The sequence below is a fragment of the Felis catus genome, chromosome B3 (genome assembly GCF_018350175.1).
Source record: "Felis catus isolate Fca126 chromosome B3, F.catus_Fca126_mat1.0, whole genome shotgun sequence".
Taxonomy (NCBI): Eukaryota; Metazoa; Chordata; class Mammalia; order Carnivora; family Felidae; genus Felis; species Felis catus.
Window position 1 is genome coordinate 44,279,414 of NC_058373.1, and position 23,076 is coordinate 44,302,489.

The 23,076-nt window shown below is 36.4% G+C and overlaps 1 protein-coding gene across 12 annotated transcripts in view; it reads left to right on the forward strand.

The window, feature by feature from the left end:
* The first annotated feature begins 253 nt into the window (after nt 1–253).
* ICE2 (interactor of little elongation complex ELL subunit 2) overlaps nt 254–23,076 on the forward strand; it is a 65,321-nt gene continuing 42,498 nt past the window's right edge. For 2 of the 12 annotated variants that reach the window (XM_045059229.1, XR_006599176.1), the window contains exons 1-7: nt 472–1,239; nt 1,342–1,466; nt 3,395–3,499; nt 9,593–9,854; nt 10,906–11,025; nt 22,215–22,352; nt 22,940–23,056. In XM_045059229.1, the coding sequence (XP_044915164.1) occupies nt 1,426–1,466; nt 3,395–3,499; nt 9,593–9,854; nt 10,906–11,025; nt 22,215–22,352; nt 22,940–23,056 (783 nt within the window). In that variant the 5' untranslated portion in view covers nt 472–1,239; nt 1,342–1,425. Of the gene's footprint in view, nt 377–471; nt 1,240–1,269; nt 1,467–3,394; nt 3,500–9,592; nt 9,855–10,905; nt 11,026–22,214; nt 22,353–22,939; nt 23,057–23,076 lie in introns of those variants that run through there. The other 10 variants (XM_045059224.1, XM_019832324.3, XM_045059223.1 and 7 more) reach the window with 10 other exon arrangements.

Below are 23,076 nucleotides of genomic sequence, written 5' to 3' on the forward strand. Positions count from 1 at the left end.
GACATTAGCCTAAGGTCACAACCAAGTCTGATTGGGTCCTTCCAGTACTGTACTTGTCGCCCGTCCTCCTTTTAATTCATCATCCCCTCAAGGTCGAGGACTTTCTAGGACAACACGCAACCCCCGGCTCCTTCCTTCAGGCCAGCCGCGACGCACCGGACCTCGCAATTTCTAGCCGAAATACCCCGAATACGAGAGGGAGTACTCGGGCCCCGCCCCCGGCGTCGTTGCATACGTCATTACGCAGGGCCGAGACGGCGCGGCTACGTCCTTTAAATAAGGCCTTTCGAGGGCGCGCGCGACAGTGTAAGGAGTGGGGTGGAGCGTGTGTGGAGTGGGGGCCGCGGCCCGGGTCAGAGCCGCCGCGGACTAAGAGGTGGGCGGAAAGGCTGCTTTGCAGCAGAGGCGCGGAAGGAAGGGCGCTGCCCTGCAGGCGGGCGTTCGTGAGGGCGGGAGGAGGGAACATGGCGGCCCCCTCGGCCGGACTAGGACCCTCTGCTCCGGGTTTTGGCGCGGCCCCCTCCCACGGCTTTGCTCACCCCTTTAACTTGCCTTTCTGGAACCTTGTTTCTCCTTCCGCCCCCTTCCCGCAGCCATTCCTTTTACCTTCATCGACCCTCCCTCCCCAACCCCACAACGGGTCATAATGTGAGAGGTGGGATTATGTCGGAGCAGGTCAGGCCCGTCAGGTACCGAGAGACCGACTCTTAAATGTGACTGCTCCTTTCTCACATACCACTTTATCAGTCCGTTCCGGATGAAGGAGAAGCAGTGAACATAGAGTGGTCAACCCAGATTTGCAGTCCTAGTGATTCCTCTGTATGATCCTGTGAAATGTCACTTAAGTCACCTGGACCTCAGCCTCCTCAAAAGTGAGATTCTTTTTGAAAGCTTCTTGATAACCAGGGAGTTTTTGTCCAGCATTGCTTGCCAGAATCTGCCCCATGCCGTGTATGTTTGGGAAAACGGAAGCAAGGTTTATTTGAGCATTAAGGGAGTGCAGGGGATCTGAGTTGGGACTTACAGCGCCATGCTCTAAGTGATTTAGTATGTAACCAATGAGAACACCATTCTGTTTTGAGCCTTTTATTTCCTCAGTGAGTGTCCTGAGAGTTACATTACTGGCGTAAGTTAAATGGAGAAGGACTCCTCCATCAGCATTGCTGTTCTGCTCCAAAGAACCTTGGGAATATTCATCTGTCTGCTGTATTCTCTTTTAGGTGTCCCTGTCAGTTGAGGGTAGGTGTTAAAGGTTCTTCTTACACCTAGGTTAACAGCCCCTGGCCCAGCCGGTCACCTGCTTTTGATCCTGACCTTTGGTTTTTCCTCGGTTGAGCATAGATTCTGGAGAAATCCTGCCTCCGTTGGAGCCTGCACTGCCAGGCAGCAGAATTGTGGGCTAGAGTGAAGCAGAAATCTAGAAATATGAGCTCCATGATGGCCATGGGTGAACCCAGGCTGAACTGGTGAGTTACATCTGTTTGTATTCTAAAGAGGAGTGAAGTGGGACTGGTGGCTGGTTTAGCAAAGAAGAGTTTCTGGCCTGGAGAGATTTGGAGGAAACACAAAGATGATACAAGTTTAATGGTTAAGAATGTACCTGGATCTTGTCTTCACGTACTTGGCACTTTTGAGTTATAGCTGATTGCACTTCCTCTCCTAAAAATGACAGTAGTTCATCACTCAGATTGCTACTAGGTATTGCTTCATCATGTATTTATTGTTGGTCTCTCAGCGAAGGAGACAGGCTAGAATTTTCTTGTGTCCAAGAACCTTGCCTGTATCTGTACAAGTAATAGAAAAACCTCTTTAAGAGTAGACAAGCTTCATTTTGTTAGAGTCTATATCAAGTGGTTACATAAATGCACAGACTGTTTTAGAAATACATGAGAACTTCATAAATAGCAGACTTAGTAAGCGTGGTTTTGTAGGGATCTAATACATAGCTGCGTTAGATCAGTTTAACACACATTTACTGAGCATCCACTCTTTGCTAGTCAAAGAGAATACTAAAGTTACAAGAGATGACAAAGCTGATTAAAATAGTACCTGACTCAGAAGGTTCAATCAATATGTGCTCAGTAAGTGTTTTTTGTTGTTGTTGTTGTTGCAAACAGTACTCCCTTCCTTCAGGGAGCTCACTGTCCCTGAGTCTCTGACTTTGTTTTTGTATGATATACAAAATCCTTAGAATTTAATGAGATTTCACAGATAGAGTACCATAACGAGTCATAAGAAACTACATTGGCACATAGCAAGTAAGACATTCTAATTTTTATCATTTGTACTTTAATCACAGTGTTTTTTTTTTTTTTTCAACGTTTATTTATTTTTGGGACAGAGAGAGACAGAGCATGAACAGGGGAGGGGCAGAGACAGAGGGAGACTCAGGATCGGAAACAGGCTCCAGGCTCTGAGCTGTCAGCCCAGAACCCGACGCGGGGCTCGAACTCACGGACCGCGAGATCGTGACCTGGCTGAAGTCGGACGCTTAACCGACTGCGCCACCCAGGCGCCCCTCACAGTGGTTTTTTTTTTGATAAACACTTTTAAAAACAGAAATTAGTGTGGAGCAAATATGCTAAGATTTCCTATTTGGGGAATGGGCAGCCAGAAGTTACCATTTGATAGACTGTTCTACTGTAAGTTGTAGAAGGCATGTACATTTATGCTCCTTGCCGTAAAGAATGTATTCAGATGCAGCACAGATGCTCTTAAAATGCTATTGACATTGTGAAACCAAATGTGAACCTTTGCACAGTATTGGAGCCCTTTTTCACAGAGTCCTGATAATCTTTGTCCTTTATAGATTATGGTTCTCATTGTTTTTAACTTTCTAATTCCTTCAGCCAGCTTTTATTAGATGCCTTCTATATGGAAAGCATTGACTATAATAGCTTAGTCTCTAATTATGATGTTATGGAAAATCATATAAGACCTTGAAGTGGTTTTAGCAGAGGCACCCCATTTATCACATTGGCCAAGTTAATGAAAATAGGTAAGATATTCAGTCTTTGTAGTGTCTTTTGGCTTGGCACAATAATGCATGGAACAAAACTAAGAGCCTGGGGTGAGCCCTGCCCCTGACAGGCTCTTATTATACTTCAGTCTGTTCTTTGACTCTTAAGTATCTCTGACATTTAATTGGGTATTAAGGAGCAAGGCTGATTATTTGAACTGGAGAATTTCAGAATGAGCCTAGGCTAAAAGCTACCCAAGTAAAACATCTAAACTCAAACATCTGGTACATGAAACTGAAATTATTAAGAAATGATTGTCTTGGAAAAGGGTATGGGGGCAATAGTAGTTGTAAACTACAGTTGTACCAGTGTGCTGCTTAGTCTAGCATGAGATTCTGAATTGTCAAATGTAAGTTAATTACTTTGTTTCACAGGGATGTTTCCCCAAAAAATGGCCTTAAGACATTTTTCTCTCAAGAAAATTATAAAGATCATTCCATGGCTCCAAGTTTAAAAGAACTATGTGTTTTATCTAACAGGTAATGTATTTATTTATTTGGCTATTTGTTTTCATATTTGATTGTTATTTTTCTGGCAGTTGAAGTGTTATAAATGTGTCCAGTATTAAACATTCAAATTATAGAAATGTAAAAATTAGAAAATGGAAGAACCCAGTACCCAAGGATGGTTAGTCTTTGGTTTGTTTGTGTGTGTGTATAAATTTTTTCAGATCTTTCTCCACGTAGATATAAAAACAAAAATGGGATCGTATTATAAATAATGTAAAATATAAGAAACTGTTTTACAGTTTGCTTTTTTCATTTAAAATAATATGTAGTTTTCCATGCCTTTACACATAGCTTGATCTTAATTGTTGCTTAATACTTCATTATATAGATTTACTTTCAATTCATTTAGGTAGTCTGAATTTGCAAAATATGTTCCTCTTTTTTTGTAATTATAAACAGTACGTTGATGAAATTCTTGTAATCGTTTTCATAAGATAAATTCACAGAAATTGAATTGTTCGGTCAGATGGTGTATGCATTTTATATTTTGATAGATACTGCCAAATTCCTCTCTGCTATGAACATGCCTGTTGAGTGGTAATTTTCCCTTCTCACTGCTTGCCTGCCTGTAACATCTCCTTTCCTTTGTGATTGGCTGTTATTGTGGATGAATCTTGAAACCAAGTAATTGAATTTACTAGAATGGACTGTAAATACGCCAAGTGAGGAATTGGGGAGCTTCTCTAGAGTTCAACATTTACGTTCATCTTTTCTTCACTCATTTTGCAGTGGAGGAAGCATATTTCCAGCCTGTATATGGAATGGGCCCCCATCTGTTCTGCCTTCTCAGTACCCTTTCTGTCAATTAGCATCTGCTCTTACTCCTGTATTTTCATCTTTCAGTGTTTAAAGGTGCTCAAGTTTTTCCTGCTCAATCCCTGGATTCCATGTTACTTTCTTACTTCTGCTCTCATTTGTACTTAGACTTCTTTAAAAACTCGTGTGTGTTTGCTGGGAGGAAAAGGGGGACAAACAGTTGTAAAGCGTACAGAAATCGTTTGACAAAATGGCAATAATAATAAGTCCATCCCTCCGATAATTACTTTTTAAATGGATTAAACTTTCCAGTCAAAAGACAGATTAGGAGAATGGATGAATAAAACAGAAGAAAACACGTCACTGCACATCCCACTGCCTTTGCTTTCACTGAACATCTCACTGTAATCTGGCTTCCACCCTCGGTAGTCTACTAAAACTGCTCCTCTCAGGATCATCATTGAGCTCTTGACTATGAAGACATCTCACTCTCCTGGCTTTCTGGTGATAGTGATATTTCTGTCTCTTTTGCCTCAGCCTCATTATATTGGCTCATTAGACTCACTCTGGTACTTTTAAGAAATAATGATTTTGTACTCTCAACCCAGCTTTTGGAATCCAAACCTTTAAGGATGACTCTGGAATCAATTAATTGACCCCACTGATATTTATTTAGGTTATTTCCATCCCTTTCCAATTATAAACAATGAGCATCCTTTTTATATATGTGCTGATGTAAGTAGGATAAATTCCTATAAGAGGAGGGTATGTATGTTTTTTGTTTTGATAGATGCTGCCAGATTGCCATTAAAAACATTTTAAAAATGCTTTTTTGATTATCAGATGAATAAATAAGTTCACATAAAAGCAAGCAGATGTTGTATTAAAGAGGCAATTTTAAAAGCAACATTCTTGCCAAGTGCATAATTATAATGTCTTTGCTAATATCAGCTATAGAAGGTTGAGTAAATCCTGTATAAATGTATCTATGGATTTTTTTCAAGCTGATTTTGTTACTCAACTTGTACCATTTCTTGAGGATACCTTAATTTCTTTTTTTAATTTCTTAAAACTTACTATCAAATAAAGAATTGCCTTTGTTTATTTGAATCAAAGAATGCCTACCAATTGTAATATCCTGGAAGAGGAGGGTAAAGATGTATATCTTTACCTTTTCTTAAAGGTAAAATGAACATATATCTTAAAAAAAAAAAAAACACTGCTCACCATTTTATGTACATTTATCTCAGCCTTCGTCTTTTCAGACTAAAAATTTTTAATATTCATCTTCTTTTACCCTGCTTAATTATTTTAATGTTTTTTTTTTTTTTTTAATTTATTTATTTATTTTGAGAGAGAGCACTAGTGAGCATGAGCAGGGGAGAGGCAGAGAGAGAAGAAGAGAGAGAATCCCAAGCACAGAGCCCTGCACAGGGCTGTAGATCATGACCTGAGCCAAAATCAAGAATTGGGCACTTTACCAACTGAGCCGCCCAGGCACACCGTACTTTAATGGTTCTTTTCAAGTTTGGTTCTAGTCAGCATACCCTAGATGTGGGTTATCGTCTGAATTACGTAAGGGAAAGGATATCTTGCTGGCAATTGGGTACAGCTCCTAAAATATTTTCTTCTTAGGATATGCTTGTTTTTCTTTAGATTTTTGTATAGCACAAAACAATTTATTAGCGTAACTTACCTTTTGGCACAGAAAAAATAAAGACACAAGACACTGATTTCATATTTCTAGTCTTTTTTGCTCACGTTAAATTTTACTAAGTTTTGTCACAGTAAGGAATGGGTTTTCAGACTGTGGTAATTTACAGCTGTTTTCTTGATGGAAATATTAGAAAAAAATGTAAAATTTTTATTATCCATAATTTTGTGTGTTTTGCCTTCTCCCATCATATTCAGGAAAATATTGGTAACTCTCATTACTCCGCCTTCAGTAATACGAGATTTTTATTCAGCCCTTCTCCCTCTACTGAAAAGTAAACATTTACCTTTTTTTAAATCAAAGTTTCTGATTGTAGATATTTATAACTGAGCTTTAAACCAGCAAGGGGGAAAGTAGCTTCCAATTTAAAAAATTATGAAATTTTAACGTGTCGAATATAGAAAAGTAAATCAATCCAGAAGGTACAGGTAGACTTTAGATGGAGGCTAGAAGCACCATTTCCAAATGCTACTTTAAGAAGCCACCTAAACCAGTAGACTTAAAGCATAGGAAACTAAGTTTGAATTCTGCCTTTTCTTCATAGAAACTTTAAGAAAGGAGAGTGGGTAGTTGACAAAATGAAGGGGAAAAACTTCAAACCATCAACTGAAATAAAATATAATGCTGTAAATGTGCATAGAGAAACCCTGTCAGATGCTTTTGGCCTGCGCCCTGATGAAGATTTTGACAGCACTGCACACGGAAATGATCTTGATGTGCTGCCATTTCATTCTTTGCTGAATGTAGCCAATTTAAACTGCTAGAATTTCTTGACATTCCTACTCTGGCATATCTGAGTCAGCATCTTGTTGCTGCAGCAGCTTAATTAAATTTGCCAGTTTGTGCCACAAGGACAGACATGTTCTCATATTCAGAGAGACAGCTGTGAAGCAGTATTGTTAAGAGTTGCGGACACAATACCGTTAGGTTTGAATAGCTCTCAAGACATTTTCTAGTGAGAAATCAATTTGCTGTAATACATTTCTCCCAAGATCAGCAGTTAATATTCATTTTGTTAACCTAAAATATGCTTATTTTTATACAGTTATTGGAGAAACTTTAGTAGCTAAGTATGTCTTCTTTCACCTGTATTATTTTCAGAGCCAGTCTAAGCATCTGTATTTTAATTTCCAAAATTCTTTTCCCATCCACTAACCAGCTCTTTTGATTAGTTTTCCATCTTTAGTTTAGCTCTAGAAGAGTACTCTTGAATATTTTGCTTTATTTTGTTTTTTTCTAAGAATCTTTGCATTTTTACTGTATTTGCTTTAGTATTATAAAGCTGATTTAAAACAAATTAGCAGTGGTTTTAGATGGGGCTCACCTTTTATCCAGATACAGATCTAGATTGATAATTCTCAGCTTTATCAAGCCAACACCGTCCCACTTTTCATAACAAATGTTTATAAGAGATGAGATACCTCCTTTACTAGCCTGAAATGGAATTAGCCTCCGACATTATATTTAAAAGTAACGTCCGAGATATATAAATGTGAAATCAAAGAAAAGAATACATATTATATATTTTAATATGTAAATGCATAGATACTACTGCACTAGAAAATATAATGCAGTAGTCAGATGCACCAGCTAAAATGAACAAGGTTAGATTGAAAAGAGGTTAATATAAACTGTGCCATAGAAGAATCATAAAAATAAAAGAGAATAAAATGTATTGGTAGGATAAGTAATAACAGACCAGGTTTGTTTGTATATGATCAGAGAAAGCCTAAAGGGACCTTTGAAAATTGTGTAGTACACTCTCGTATGTTACATTACAGGCATCTAGCGTTCCTTAATCTCTCTCTACATGCCTTCTTTTGTGACAACCCGGATGTAGCCACAGGCTTCCAAAATTCCCTGAAGAAATTAATACTGTCGTGATTGCAAGCCACAGCTCTGAATATTTCTTGTGTTTCCCCTTTCTCCCTCTTAATCCCTTATCCCATTACCTTAGGATTCTTCTCTATCACCTATTCAGTATGTACCCAGTTTGGAAACCTCAGATCTCCATAGTTACATTGTATTAATGTACATATCCATTTGATTGCAAAGTTTTAGAGAATAGAGACTGTATTGTGCCCCCGTGTCCAGCGTTAGCCTGGCACATGATGGTCACTCAGTAAATATTAATGAATGGGGAGATGAAGAATGAATCAATAGACAGCCATCCTTCTCATTAGTTTCCCTTCCTCTTGTGTTGTTGTTATTTAATTTGGAACCAGATCACGGTGAACAGTTAACTGCTATGGAAAATAGAATTATAGAGGCTAAGGAAGTGTAGTTGTATGTGTGTGTATTTGTGTACTTTAAAACTCTCTTATTAAAAGTGTAGATTGCTAGGGCACTTGGGTGGCTCATTCATTTAAGCGTCCAACTCTTGATCACAGCTTACTTAGGTCATGATCACATCGTTTGTGGCATTGAGCCTAGCATTAGGCTCCATGCTCACGGCGCCAAGCCTGCCTGGGATTCTCTCTCTCCTCCCCACCCCCCCTCAAAATAAATAAATAAATATTTTTTTAAATGTATGTTACTTCATTTGAATACTAGGAATAGAGACAGATTATGAATAAGATAAGAACTTCATGTTCATATACCTCACTGGGGCAGAGAGATGGTTTTTTAGAAATTGCAGGTATCGTTTCATAGATATGATAACAGGTTCTGTAGTTACCACTTTCTCGTCTAGTGCATTTCATCATAGATAATACCAGATTTTCTCTTTTGCATTCATTCAAGGCATAAAGACATTTCCATGGATTCAGCCATGTACTAGTGATAGAGAATTGTACAGCTTTTCTAAAACCACTGTTGCTTCCCTAAAATATGGCACACAGTGTTGGAATTTTCTTTTTAAATCTTGAGATAATTAAAGCAAAGGAAACTAGAAAATTTAGAATTTCAATCAATTTGTGAACTTGTGACTTCATCGTATCCTGCTTTTAGTGGCTTTTGTTTATATTAATGGATGTCACTTACTGAAGAATTTAAGCTTTTAAAAACAGCTCGCATCGTTGGGGTGCCTGGGTGGCTCAGTGGGTTGAACATCCAGCTCCTGGTTTCGGTTCAGGTCATGATCTCACAGTCTTGCAGTCAAGCCCTGAGTCGGGCTCCATGCTGAACAGGGAGCCTGCTTAAAATTCTGTCTCTCTCCCTCTCACCCTGTCCCTTGCTCACACTCTCTCTCAAAAACTAAAATTAAAAAAAAAAAAATGAAAAAATGAAAACAACTTCTATTGTAATAAAATGTAAACATGGAATATCTGCATATATAATTGATTGGAAAGAGCAATTACCCCTCTTGAGTAAAGGAAAAATAGTTCCAAATTGAATAACTTATCTAAGGAGTTTGCCTCTCCCTCTCCATCAGATAATTGAAGGTAAACTTGTAATGTGATCGTATCCTGCAGAATACTTAATTTACACCAAATGGCTAAACATCAAAATGCAGGTGGCAGAGTTAGATAATAATCTGGAATTTACTATGTTAATCACGCTATATTCTCCCTGGTGATTGAGAATCATGAAGTTCCATGATAGTAATCTTCATGTGAAAAGCACATATTTGTAAATTGTATTTTTTTTTCCAGACGTATAGGAGAAAATTTGAATGCCTCAGCAAGTTCTGTAGAAAATGAGCCGGCAGTTAGTTCAGCAACTCAAGCAAAGGAAAAAGTTAAAACCACAGTTGGAATGGTTCTTCTTCCAAAACCAAGAGTTCCTTATCCTCGTTTCTCTCGTTTCTCACAGAGAGAGCAGAGGAGTTATGTGGACTTGTTGGTTAAATACGCAAAAATTCCTGCAAATTCCAAAGCTGTTGGAATAAATAAAAATGACTACTTGCAGTATTTGGTATGTATGCTATTCTTCAGCTTCAGTAAAAAATATTTTAACTTTGCTTTTATGTTTTTAGGTACAATCCTATTAACAAAAATGGAAATTTAAAGAGTTTAATTGATAGAGCTTTGGTGCTTTCATTCTTTTGTTGGTTCTTTTGTAATAGGCATTTTCCTTTAGTTCTGAGCATATTTCACTCCAGTTCATCTTCAGTACTAGCAATACAATTTTACAATGCTCACAAACAATTTTAAGTTTTTAATTTCTTTAGTTTTAAGTTTTCAATTATATAAATGATGCTGTATTGAACATCTTTGTTGCAAACTCTTTGTTCACATTTATACTTATTTCCTTAAGATAAATTCTTAAAAATATAATTGCCTGATCAAAACTATACATGTTTTTAAGGCTTCAATCTGTATTTATACCTGAGTAAATTGTTCTACAAAAAGTTTAAACCAATTTGTACCACTATTGTATGAAAATTTTCTTTAAAAAAAATATGTATCTTCACTAACGCTGCGCATTACCTTTTTGCCTCTAATTTGATATGGAAAATATGGTGATCCCTTGTTTCATATTAATTTACAGTGTTTGGTAATGAAAGTAAGTCTTTCCTATGTGCTTATAAGCGATTTCTATTTTTTTTTTTTTTTATAACTTGCCTATTCATGTTGTTTGCACATTTTTCCATTTGGATGTTTGTCTTTTTTTATGTTAATTTAGAGCATTTTATGAAAAAGCTTAATGATTCCTAAATAGGTAGTACAATAGTCATTTGCTTTTTTATTTTTATGAATTTTTTTAAATTGAAGTGTAGTTGACATGCAATATTGTATTAGTTGCAAGTGTTCAACATAGTGTTTTAACATTTACATACAATGTAGTGTTTTGAATAACATGTTTGCCATTATTATATAATAATTCTTACTATGTTTCTGATTTCTGCTTTGGATGTGATACTTTAATTAGTCTTTAAATCCAGATTATTAGACCAGTGATTGAGAGGTGATTGTTTTTAATTAAGCTTCTTATTCCAAGACATGTCTACTTTTTTAAAAATCAGGATATGAAAAAACATGTGAATGAAGAAGTTACTGAATTCCTAAAGTTTTTGCAGAATTCTGCAAAGAAATGTGCACAGGATTATAATATGCTTTCTGATGATGCTCGTCTCTTCACAGAGGTAAAAAAAAAAAAAAAATCACATTTATTTAAACTGCCGAGAAATAAGCAATAATAGCATTTTAAAATGTGTGATGATCCTGCCAAAATCATATGGAAATATCACCAATTTAGAGAACAAATTGTGTGTAATAGGTCTTTTATTCATCACATATTTTAATAATGGAAATACTAGCATCTCAAAATCATATACTGTAGTATATTCATACTTGTTTTTATTAATAATATGTATTATTGTATTGGAGTTTATCTAAAAACATCAACACTGGTCTGAATTTTTTTAAAGTCTTTAAAATTAGTCATTATACACAACATTGTAATACCCTTAACACTATTGAACTCTTAAATGTAAAAAATGGTTTAAAATGGTAAGTTTTCTGTGTATTTTACCATAATTAAAAAGAAAAAACTGGTCACTGTAAATTGGGGGACAGCAGAGGATTTTAGTTTTACCATTTTTTGAACACTTTTTAAGGTGAAATTTTGCTATTAATATCAACTAAAAGAATGATTCTTCTAAATAAAAGGAAGCATTACGTGTTTATTTTCTCCGAACCTCTATGTGACATACTCAAACCAAGTATCCTATTTTTCCATATAGAAAAGGAATTGTAGCTTTTCCTATTTTAATAGTGCCTTTGAAAAGACCAGAATGATGGTTTTAAAACCTAAGTCACATCCCCTCATGTCGCTGGTTTAAAATGGTTTCTCACTTCGCTCAGAAAGAGGTCTTTACAGAGTTGTACAATGCCCTTTGTGATCACACCCTCTCAATCCCCCGCCACACCAGCCTGCTTCGTCTCCTACATACCTCCGTCCCAGTTGTTCTGTTCCAACCTACTGGCCTTTGTGTTGCTTGAATACTCCAAGCATGGTCCTGCCTTAAGGCTTTTGGCTCTTCCCATCTTTCTGGCAGCTTTTTCCCAGAGAAGGGCATGGAGTAGTGTCTTGATTTAAAGTCTCTCTCTGTTCAGATGCCAAGTATCAGTGGGGATATCCCTAATTACCCTAAAAACATAACATCGCTTTCAGGGTTCCCTTTACCATGTTGATTCTTTTTTATTGTCTTTCTCCACAACTTGTATGTAAGTACTTTTTTGTGCACTGCTGTGTTCCCAATGACTAGAATAATGCCTGACACACAGTTCTCAAGTGCTGAATTTAACTACACGAATATAAAAATGTTTGTTGACAAAGTACATTATTTGATAGCTAACAATCAGCGTTAAGTCTTACTTTTTAGTCAGATTGACTTGGCAACATATTTTGTCTAATTTACATTTTATATCTCCACCCTAAAGGCTCACTGATATTTTCCTGATTTTTTACAGTTTAAAAATTTTAATTTTATATTATGAAATGCAGTATACTTACGGAAAAGTATATAGACCAAATATAAACAGCTTAACAAATAATTATATAGTGAACACCTATGTAACTCTCTTCCAAGTTAAGAAATAAAACATTTCCAGTAACCCACAAGCTCCCTATGTATCCTTCCTGATGGTAACATTCTTCCTCCTTGAGAAGTTATCAGTGATACAAGTTTGGTATTGATAATTTCCATACCCTTTATTTTGGTACTTCTTTAAGCTCACTTTTGCCTTTTTTTTTTTTTTTTTTTGAGTTTTAAGTGAACAGAATTCTTCCTTCACTCATTAGGTTTGTGAGATGCATGTATGTGTGTAGTTACAGTTCATTAATTTTCATTTCTGTGCATTGTTAATTGTATGAATAAACTACAATGTATTCTATTGATCACAATTTGAGTCATTTCCTATTTGGAGCTATTCTAAATAGTGCTTCTGTGACAATTCTCATACATGTCTCTTGGTGCACATGTGCACATTTCTACTGGGTATATACCCAGGAATGAAATTGTTGGGTCATAAGTATGCATATTTCAACTTTAGTAAATAATATTAACCTGTTTTCCAAAGGATTATACCAATTTACAGTCTACCCAGCAGTTTTGAGAGTTTTGTTGCTCTATATCCTCAAGTTGACACTTAAGGTCGTTTCACTTTTAAACAATCTAGAGGATATATATATATAAAATAAGACTTCATCTTTTCATATACTAATTGGTCATTTTGTATGAATCAGCTGTTCAAGTTTTTGCTATTTATTCTAGTAGATTTTCTTTTTGTTATTGATATGTGGGAGTTCTTTGTATATTCAAAATACAAAACTTTTAATGGGTTGTATATGTTGGACCCTTTTTCTTCTATTTGATAAAAAGGACTCTTTTAATCTACAAGTTCCTCCTCAATTCCTTTCTTTTCCTTAAACCTTCTCTTTTCAAGAACTTGGGTCATTTGACCTATAAAGTTTTCCCACAGTCTGGATTTTGATTGCTTATTAGCAGTGATGTTCATTCAACATGTTCTCTTTTCTCTGTATTTCTTACAAATTGTCATTGGGATCTGGAAGCTTGAACAGATTTAGTCTTGGCCAAAGGGATTTAACACATAGATTTTTTATTCTTTAATCAGGTGGGACATCATGTCTGGTTGTTTCTTTGTGTGGTGTTTGCAGCTCTTCATGCTCAGTGCCTAGATCTGTTCATTCACTGGGGTTTGCAAGATTGTAGGATTCTAGTTGCATCATTCATTTGTATTTATTAGTTGGAATAATTTTATTAAGATATGTTTTCCCTTATGTATTTGGTCCCCCAATTCATGTAGCGGAAAAAATGCTAGATTCTTTTACCCTTATGTGCGAGTTTCAAAAAAATTGATCCCTTCTTATTCTCCAAAGTTGATCGGTGTTTTCTTTTTTAAAAATATTATTATTAAATCATAGAATTAAACATGTTTGATGGGTTTTAGTCCACTGCAGTTACTCTTTTTGAAGCTCATACAAGACCAACTTCAGCCAGTGACAGCACTTTATACTGGCTTTTGAGGCTTTTTTGTTTAAGTCTTTTTTAACGTTTATTAATTTTTGAGAGACAGAGACAGAGTATGAGTGGGGGAGGGAGAGGGAGACACAGAATCCAAAGCAGGTTTGAGGCTCTGAGCTGTCAGCACAGAGCCCAATGTGCAGCTAGAACTCACGGACCGAGAGATCATGACCTGAGCTGAAGTAGGAGGCTTAATTGACTGAGCCACCCAGGTGCCCCGTGGCTTTTGAGTCTTTTCGAGTCATTCTGGTAAAATCTATGAGGCTTGTACTGTACAAATTTTTTTTTATACGATCTCCCTATTTTCCCTTACTTTTTTAAAAAAAAGATTGTACTGTATCTATGTTGTTAGAGCATATAGTCATTACATACTAAATAAGCTCTTTTTTTTAAATCAATGTTATTGAGGCATAACTTACATATAATAAGGAACCATTTTAAGTGCATGTCACTGAGTTTTCACAAATGTATACACCTGTATGATCATGACCACAATCATGGTACGGTATGTTTCCATCACACTAAAAAGATCTCTTTGCCTCTTTCTATCCATGGCCCTGGAAACCACCAGTATGCTTTCTGTCACCATGGATTAGATTTGGTTTTTTTGGAGTTTCATAAAAACTGAATTGCACACAGTGTATTCTTGTGTCTGACTTCTTTCATTCAGCATTTTTTTTTTAATTTTTTTTTCAACGTTTATTTATTTTTGGGACAGAGAGAGACAGAGCATGAACAGGGGAGGGGCAGAGAGAGAGGGAGACACAGAATCGGAAACAGGCTCCAGGCTCTGAGCCATCAGCCCAGAGCCTGACGCGGGGCTCGAACTCACGGACTGCGAGATCGTGACCTGGCTGAAGTCGGACGCTTAACCGACTGCGCCACCCAGGCGCCCCCATTCAGCATTTTTTGAGACTCATCCACATTGACACAAATATGTATAATGTGTTCGTTTTTATTCCTTTTTGTTTTATTGTATGATTATGCCAAAATTGGTTTATCAGTTCACCTGTTGATGGGCATCTGTATTATTTCCAGTTTGAGGCAATTATAAATAAAGCTACTGTGAACATTCTTATACAAGTTTTTTTAGGAACATTTTTTTCATTTTGGAAGGGTTAAAGAACTAGGGGTAGATTTTCCAGATCGTATGGCATGTGTAGTTAAATTTTATTAGAAACTGCCAACCTTTTTCATAATGGATGTACCATTTTACACTCACAACAGTGTGTAAGAGTTCCCTTGGGGCGCCTGGATGGCTCAGTCGGTTGAGTATCCCAACTCTTGATTTTGCCTCAGTTCATGATTCCAGAGTCAGGGGATTGAGCCCTAAGTAGTGCTCTGCGCTGAGCATGGAGCCTGCCTAAGATTCTCTCTCTCTCTCTCTCTCTCTCTCTCTCTCTCTCTCTCTCTCTCTCTCTCTCTCTCTCTCTCCTTCCTCTCCCCCCCCCACCCGTGCTCTCTTTCTCTTAAAAATAAGTTCCAGTTGCTCTGTACTTTTGCTAATACTTAGTATTGGTAATCTTTTTACATTTTAACAACTTCTTGGGTGTCTCAGTGTGGTTTTAGTTTCCTTAATGAGCAGTGCTGTTTTAAAATCTTTTGCTGATTTTATTGGTTTTTATTTTTATTGAGACTTGGAAGTTCTTTATATATTCTGAATACAGGTCTATTATATTTGTGGTTTTCTCCCAGTTTGTGACATGTTTTTTCATGTTTTAACAATGTCTCTCAAAGAAGAATTTTAATTTTAATGAAGTCTTATTTTTCAAAATGTTTTATGGTTGGTGCTTTTATGTATTCTAGCATAGAAATCTTTGCCGACCCCAAGTAGTTCTCACCTGGGATCATGTTTACTTCTTTACCCCTATGGACTTTAGCGATGTCAGAAGACATTTTTGGTTGTCACAGTTGGCAGAATGCTACCAGTATCTACTGGCTAAAGGTCAGGGATGCTGCTAAGCATACTACAATGCACATGACATCTCCACAACAAAGAATTATCCAGCCCAAAATGACAGTAATGCTTGTGTTGAAAAACCCTAACCTAGAGGTTTTATAGTTTGAGTGTGAATGTTCAAGGTTTTTTTTTGGTGTAAGATGTGATGTTGGGATCAAAGTTTATTCTTCTTTTGAATGGATATCTAGTTCTACCATAATGATTCTCACCTGAGAGTGCTTTAGCCTCCCAGAGAACATTTGGTAATTTCTGGAGACATTTTTGATTGTCACAACTGAGAAACGAGTTCTTGTGGCATCTAGTGGGTAGAGCCAAGAATGTTGCTAAATACCTTTACGGGTATAGGATGCCCCGCCCACCACAAAGAAGTATCTGGTCCAAAATGTTGAAACTGTCAATGATGAGAAACTCTGCCTAGCACTATTGGTTGAAAAAGCTCTTTTTTCCCTCATTGAATTGCCTTGTCACCACCAATATGTGGGTTACTTTCCTGACTTTATTTTATTTCATTAATCTATATATGTCTTTATGCCAGCATCACCTAGTCTTCTAGTAAGTTTTGAAACCATGTTGGGTAAGTCCTGCAACTTTGTTCTTTTTAAAAATTGTTTTTGGCTCTTTTTAGTCCTTCTTATTTCCTTGTAAATTTTGGAACCCACTTGTCAATTTCTACAGAAGAGCTAGGTGGGATTTTAATGGGGTTTTTTGAATCTGTAGAATGTGTAGTTTACAAATATCTTAAAATAGTGTTTAGCTAGATTTTTTTTTCCTTTTCTTTTTGAGTAAACTCTTGACCTCTCTTGCCTTTTAAATGGAAAGGTTAGTCATTTACATTCATTATGATAATTGATGTACATAGACTTGTTTGTGATTTCTTTTTGTCTTTTTCTACAGTTCTGTTTTTACTTCTTTTGAGGGGATTGATGTTTTTTCTCCTTCTTTTCCTCATTAATTTGGAATTTGTTCATTGTTTTTCTGTTCTCTTAATGGTTACACTTGAATTTTTACAATGAATTTTTTCCCTCACTGAATTGTCTTGTCACTATTGATGTGTGGGTCAATTTCCTGGTTCTATTCAGTTTTATCAGTCTATATGTCTGCAGAAACCATAGAACATTTTGACTTTCATCACACCCCTCCTGACTGATACTGTTTAATGCTGTCTCTTATTTAAACCTATCTACATTATTATTTTATATGGGCAATATTTGTTTTATCCACAAATTTTGATAATTTTTTTGACTTTCAATCTCTTCTCAAATCACATTCTGAGATCCTCTTCATTGTTCCTCAAATGCTACGTGTTCTAGATGTTTGTTTGATGAAGGTCTCTTGGTGATAAACAATCTTTTGGTTTGTTTATCTGAAAATATTTTTTTTTTTCTGATTAGATGGTTTTACTCCATACATAATTCTAAGTTGACTGTTTTGTTTCTTTATCTGAAGATAATAATTCTTTGTCTGGTGAATGTTACTGTTATTGAAAAGTGTGAAAAAAAAAAGTGTGTTATCAGGGGGCACCTGGGTGACTTAGTCACTTAAGTGTCAACTCTTGATTTCAGCTCAGGTCAGACTCTCATGGCTTGTGACATCAAACCCCGTGTTGGGCTCTGTGCTGACAGCATGGAGCCTGCTTGAGATTCTTTCTCTCTCTCTCTCTCTCTCTCTCTCTCTCTCTCTCTCTCTCTCTCATTCTCTCTCTCTTCCTCTCCCCCTCCCTCCCCAAATAAACATTAAAAAAGAAAGAAAGGTGTGTTATCTGTCATTTCTTTTAGGGAATCTCTCTTTTCTGTCTTGACTATTCTATATATTAGGTGGTTTGCTGTTTCATTACAGTGTATGTGTGTTTAAATGATGCTTGGTTCATTATGTTTCTTGTATCTGTAGATTCCTTTCCTTCTTCAGTTCTGAAAAATTCTCAGCCATTTTCATTTATTGCTTTTCTTTCATTTTCTCAACCTGTCTTCCTGAGATTCCCATATTGCCTAGGTCAGACCTCCGTCTCTTTTCCATTTTTCTGTCTCCTTCCTCTTCCCACCCTCCCTCCTTCTCTCTCCCTCCCCGCCTCCACTTTTTAACTGTGGTAAAATATACATAACATAAAAGCTACCATTTTAATCTTTTTTTTTTAATTTGTATTTATTTATTTATTTTGAGAAGGAGTGTGTGCACACAGTCAAGTGTGTGTGAGCGGCAAAGGGGCAGAGAGAGGGGAGAGAGAGAAATCCCAAGCAGGGGCCCAATGCAGGGCTCGAACTCAGGAACAATGAGATCATGACCTGAGCCAAAATCAAGAGTCAGATGCTTAACTAACTGAGCCACCCAGGTGCCCCTATTTTAATCGTTTTTAAGGACAGTTGAATGGCATGAAATACTTTTATATACTTTTGTGAATGTAATTCTACCACCCATCTCTAGAACTTTTTCATTTTCCCAAGCTGAAACTCTGTACCCACTAAATAATTCATTGTTCCCTCTTTTCCCCAGTCCCTGGCAACCACCATTCTACTTTCTAGCTGTATGAATTTGACATTTGACTTTTCTAGGTACTTCACATAAGTAGAGTATTTGTCCTTTTGTGATTGGCTTATTTTACTTAGAATGATGTCTTCTTCAAGGTTTAGCCATGTTGTAGAATGTGTCAGAATTTCCTTCCCCTTTTTAAATTTTATTTTTAGTTGTGGTAAAATACAACACAAAATTTACTATCTTAAGTGTGCAGTTCAGTAATATTAAGTATATTCATATTGTTATATAGCCAATCTCCAGAATTCTTTTCATCTTGCAAAATTGAGACTTTATACCTATTTCTGAACTGTTTCTGCTCTAACAACACTTCTATACCAACTATGTGGGTTTTTTTCCCCCACATCAACCAGTATTCCACCTCAGGACAGTAGGCCTAGGGTTTCGATGACCCTTTTCTCTAGTTCAATAATTTACTATAGAACTCAGGTAAGCACTTTACTTACTATTTCTAGTTGATTGTAAATGGAGGAGAGAGATGCATTTGGCAAGAAATGGAAGAAGAGGCATAGAGCTTCTATGCCCTCTCTATGCACACCACCCTCCCAGTACCACCATGTGTTCACCAACCTTGGAGCTCTCTGAACCCCGTTGTTTAGGGGTTTTTATGGAGGCTTTGTTTCCTAGGCATGATTGAATAAACTATGGGTTGTTGGTGAGTAGGTCAACCTGTAGCCCTGTAATGGGCCTTGGACTTTCCTGGCAAACATCCCCCACCCTGAAGTTATCTAGGAGCCATGAGTCATCTCTGTAGCATACAAAAGACCTTCCTTCTTATCACTCAGGAAATTCCAAGGTTTTAGGTGCCCTGTGTCAGGAACCAAGACAAAGACCCAATAGTAGTTCTTATTTTATCACATCCATTAAACAATAACTCTCAACTAGGATTCATCCATGTTATGGCATGTTTCTAAATCTTCTCTTTTAAGGCTGAATACATATTCCATTGTAAGTATTTGGACATTTTTTTATCCATTCATCCATTGATGGGCACTTTGGTTACTTGCGCCTTTTCATGAATAATGCATCTGTGGACACGGATGTACAAATACCTGTTCAAATCTCTGTTTTGTAAGGCGTAAGTGTAAGAATCACATGTTCAGCTCCTCACCTCACGGGATCTTGCCACAGGTGGAGGCATTTGCCCTCGAGCCACCTCAGTTTTCATGGGTTTTCTTACTGCTCACTGCTCCTGTTTCTTTTCGCTCTAGGTGTTTGGGGGTTATTTATTTACTTAGGGTCCTTGAGATTCTTTTTGCTTTGCACCAAGTCCAATAATGCATAAAAATTGTTAGCTTTGATTTATCTCGTATCTAGTGGGATTTGGGTAGAAGTCCTCTTCAAAGTACCGACCCTACCATACTGCCAGAAGTAGTGTCCTTTAAATTTTTAAGTTTCAAACATGTATGATACTATGTTTTTCCTTTCTGGCCCAAAATAAAATTAGGGAGCTGAATCATTTTCACCTTTCTTTGTAATGATAAATCTGTATTGTGTACATGTATATGCTTTTGGTGTATTTAGTTTTCAAGATATTTAGAGTGTTAAATAACATTCAGAGGTTGGGTGATGGGAAATAGCCTGAATCTCTTAACCTCATAGCTGTTTTTCAAAGACAAATAAATTATTAAAGCGCCTTAAATGTATCAAATAATGATTCTTTAGTTGCTTAGTACCTACCAGTTATGAAATACCTTTAATAATATATAGTAATGGGGGCACCTCAACTGGCTCATTTGGAAGAGCATGTGATTCTTGATCTCGGGATTGTGAGTTTGAGTCCCACATTGGGTGTGGAGATTACTAAAAAAACAAAATGCTTAAAAAAAATGGGGTGCCTGGGTAGCTCAGTAGGTTAATCGTCCCAACTCTTGATTTCAGTTCAGGTCATGATCCCAGGGTGGGATTGAGCCCCGTGTCAGGCTCTGCTGAGCCTGGAGCCTGGTTAAGATTTTCTTTCTCTGTCCTTCTCTCCAGCTTGTCCTCTCTATCCCTCTCTCTCAGATAATAATAACAACAGCAACAATAATATATAGTAATCTATCTCGTTATAGGAGTAAAACTGTGTTAGATTTTCTGTGACTCTCTCTCTCCCTAATTAGTGAATTCAGTAAAATCCTGTGAAACATCCAGTAGAGTTTTACCAAGAAAGATGTGCCAGTGAATATCCAAGTAGAATAGTTTCTGTGTCATACAGTTCTTATATATTGCTTACCTTTGCACGTATGTTCAACTTCTTATAATGACTGCCATAAGATGGGAATGTTAGGGGTGGAAGTTAACTAATATAAATAAGGAACAAAGATTTTATGCAAATTTCACTTTGCAGTTGACTAGGATTTTTAAAAACAAACAGAATTTTTCCATATTAACCCACATCTGCCTTAGTTGCAAGTATATCCTGAATAAAATATCAAAGTCAGCATTGAAAAGCATGGGTTGAGGGAGAAAATGTGAAAGACGGGGCAGTAAGAATTAAATAAGAGGAGAAGGGGATATGAAACTAGATGAAAAGATAGACTAAAGTTACTGATTTGTAACTTGACAAATTTCATAAATGTCTGAAGTGAAAGAGGATATAAAGATATTACAAAGATATGCTTATTGCTAATTACTCTTATGATGTAAAATATATTCTAAAAGGTTCAGATTAGATTAACAGGAGAAAAAAACTAAGTTTCTTAGAAGATGATATACATGTGTTTTATGGGTTTTTTAAAAAATATTTATTTTTGAGAGAAAGTGAGCACACGTATAAGAGCAGGGGAGGAGCAGAGAGAGGGGGACAGAGGATCTAAAGCGGGCTCTGTGCTGATAGTAGACAGCCCAATGTAGGGCTCGAGCTCACAAACCATGAGATCATGATCTGAGCTGCAGTTGGACCCTTAATCAATTTAGACACCCAGGCACCCCTATGTACATATGTTTTTTAATTATAACCCCACTCCCACCCGAAAGTGCTGTGCATGTTTGAGTTATTTACATGTTATCACAATTGTCATACATTCTGCTTGAGTAAAGCTGTGAATTTTATTTCCTTGTTGATCATATTTCCTGGTAAGTTACTAGTATTTTGAAAAGTTTGGAGAGAAGAAAATACTAAATACTCCATCATTTGTAACTTTTGTTATTAGTTCTTAAAGTTCTTTTATTTTGAGAGAGAGAGTGGTAGGGAGGGGCAGAGAGAAGGAGAGACAGAATCCTTCGCAAGTTCTGTCCTCTCAGTGCAGAGCCTGATGCAGGGCTAAAACTCATGAACTGAGATCATGACCTGAGCCTGAGATCAAGAGCCAAATGCTTAACTGAGTGAGCCACCCAGAAACCCCTGTTATTTATTTGTTTAGATTGTAGATTATAGTGGTCTGTGAGATAACTACTTTGTTAATTTATTGTGCTTGGGAATCATTAGTGTATTAAACTTACTTATTTCTAATTAGTCATATAACTGCTTTTATTGAAGGAAAGTGTGTTGAAATTTTCATGTGACTTTATTTCCTTGACAGTTTCTTAAATAGCACAGAAAATATGATGCATCTTTTCTATTTTTAAATTTTAATACACTTGCTAATTTTAATATTTTTAAATATCAACTTTTAAGAAATTAGGTTAAAAAGAATTATGAAAAATAAGACATTAACTAAAGGAATATACATTATGCTTTGATTATTGGAAGTTTGATTAATGAGATGAATTTAATATTTCAGTGAACAATTATATAGTCCCATGTAACTAAGTTATTTTTGTTTTATTATTGCAGATGTATGAAACAAATGATTGTCTCTTAATTTCTATTCCCTAGAAAATTTTAAAAGCTTGCATTGAACAAGTGAAAAAGTATCCAGAGTTCTATACTCTCCATGAAGTCACCAGCTTAATGGGATTCTTCCCATTCAGAATAGAGATGGGATTAAAGTTAGAAAAAACTCTTCTCGCATTGGTAAGGTTTACCAATGAAAGTATAAACTTATTTTTGCCTGAAACATCATCTGTATTTCACAGACAATATTTATGTTTAAATTTTGAACAATAATGAGATAGAACTTTTAAAATATGCAATACAAATGGGTCTTCTTTATTTTGTGGATAACAGTCCTTGATATTTTTTAAAATGTCACTACTAACTTTATTTCTTGATTTTCTTTTCATTCCCACCTTTTGTAATGTTCCTAAATGCAAAGAAGGTAACCTTTTTTCTTTTAAAGGTTTTTATTCACAATCATTGGAAGTAAGTATAGGTAAAGAGGATATTTTAGAGTTTCTGTTCTATTTGTACCTCATTAAATGAGAGGTTAGAATTTAAAGTAAGGACGATTACATGGCACCCTGGTCTTGGACCTTCTTTGAAAAGAAAAACCCATGTATGCAGGTTTTCCAGCAAAACCATGGAAGTCTTGACTTTGAGAAGGTCCTAAAGTAGAGTGAAGAATTTTAAGTTGAGGGTTTCATATGCTGAAAAGAATACTTGTCTTAGGGGAAAAATATGTAAGATATTTGGAATAAGACATTCCCTTTTTTCTTACTTAGGGCAGTGTAAAATATGTGAAAACGGTATTTCCCTCAATGCCTGCAAAGTTACAGCTCTCAAAAGATAACATATCTACCACTGAAACACCAGAAAAAACAGCTGCAGCTATGCATTACGTAAGTAGACAAGTGTTTTT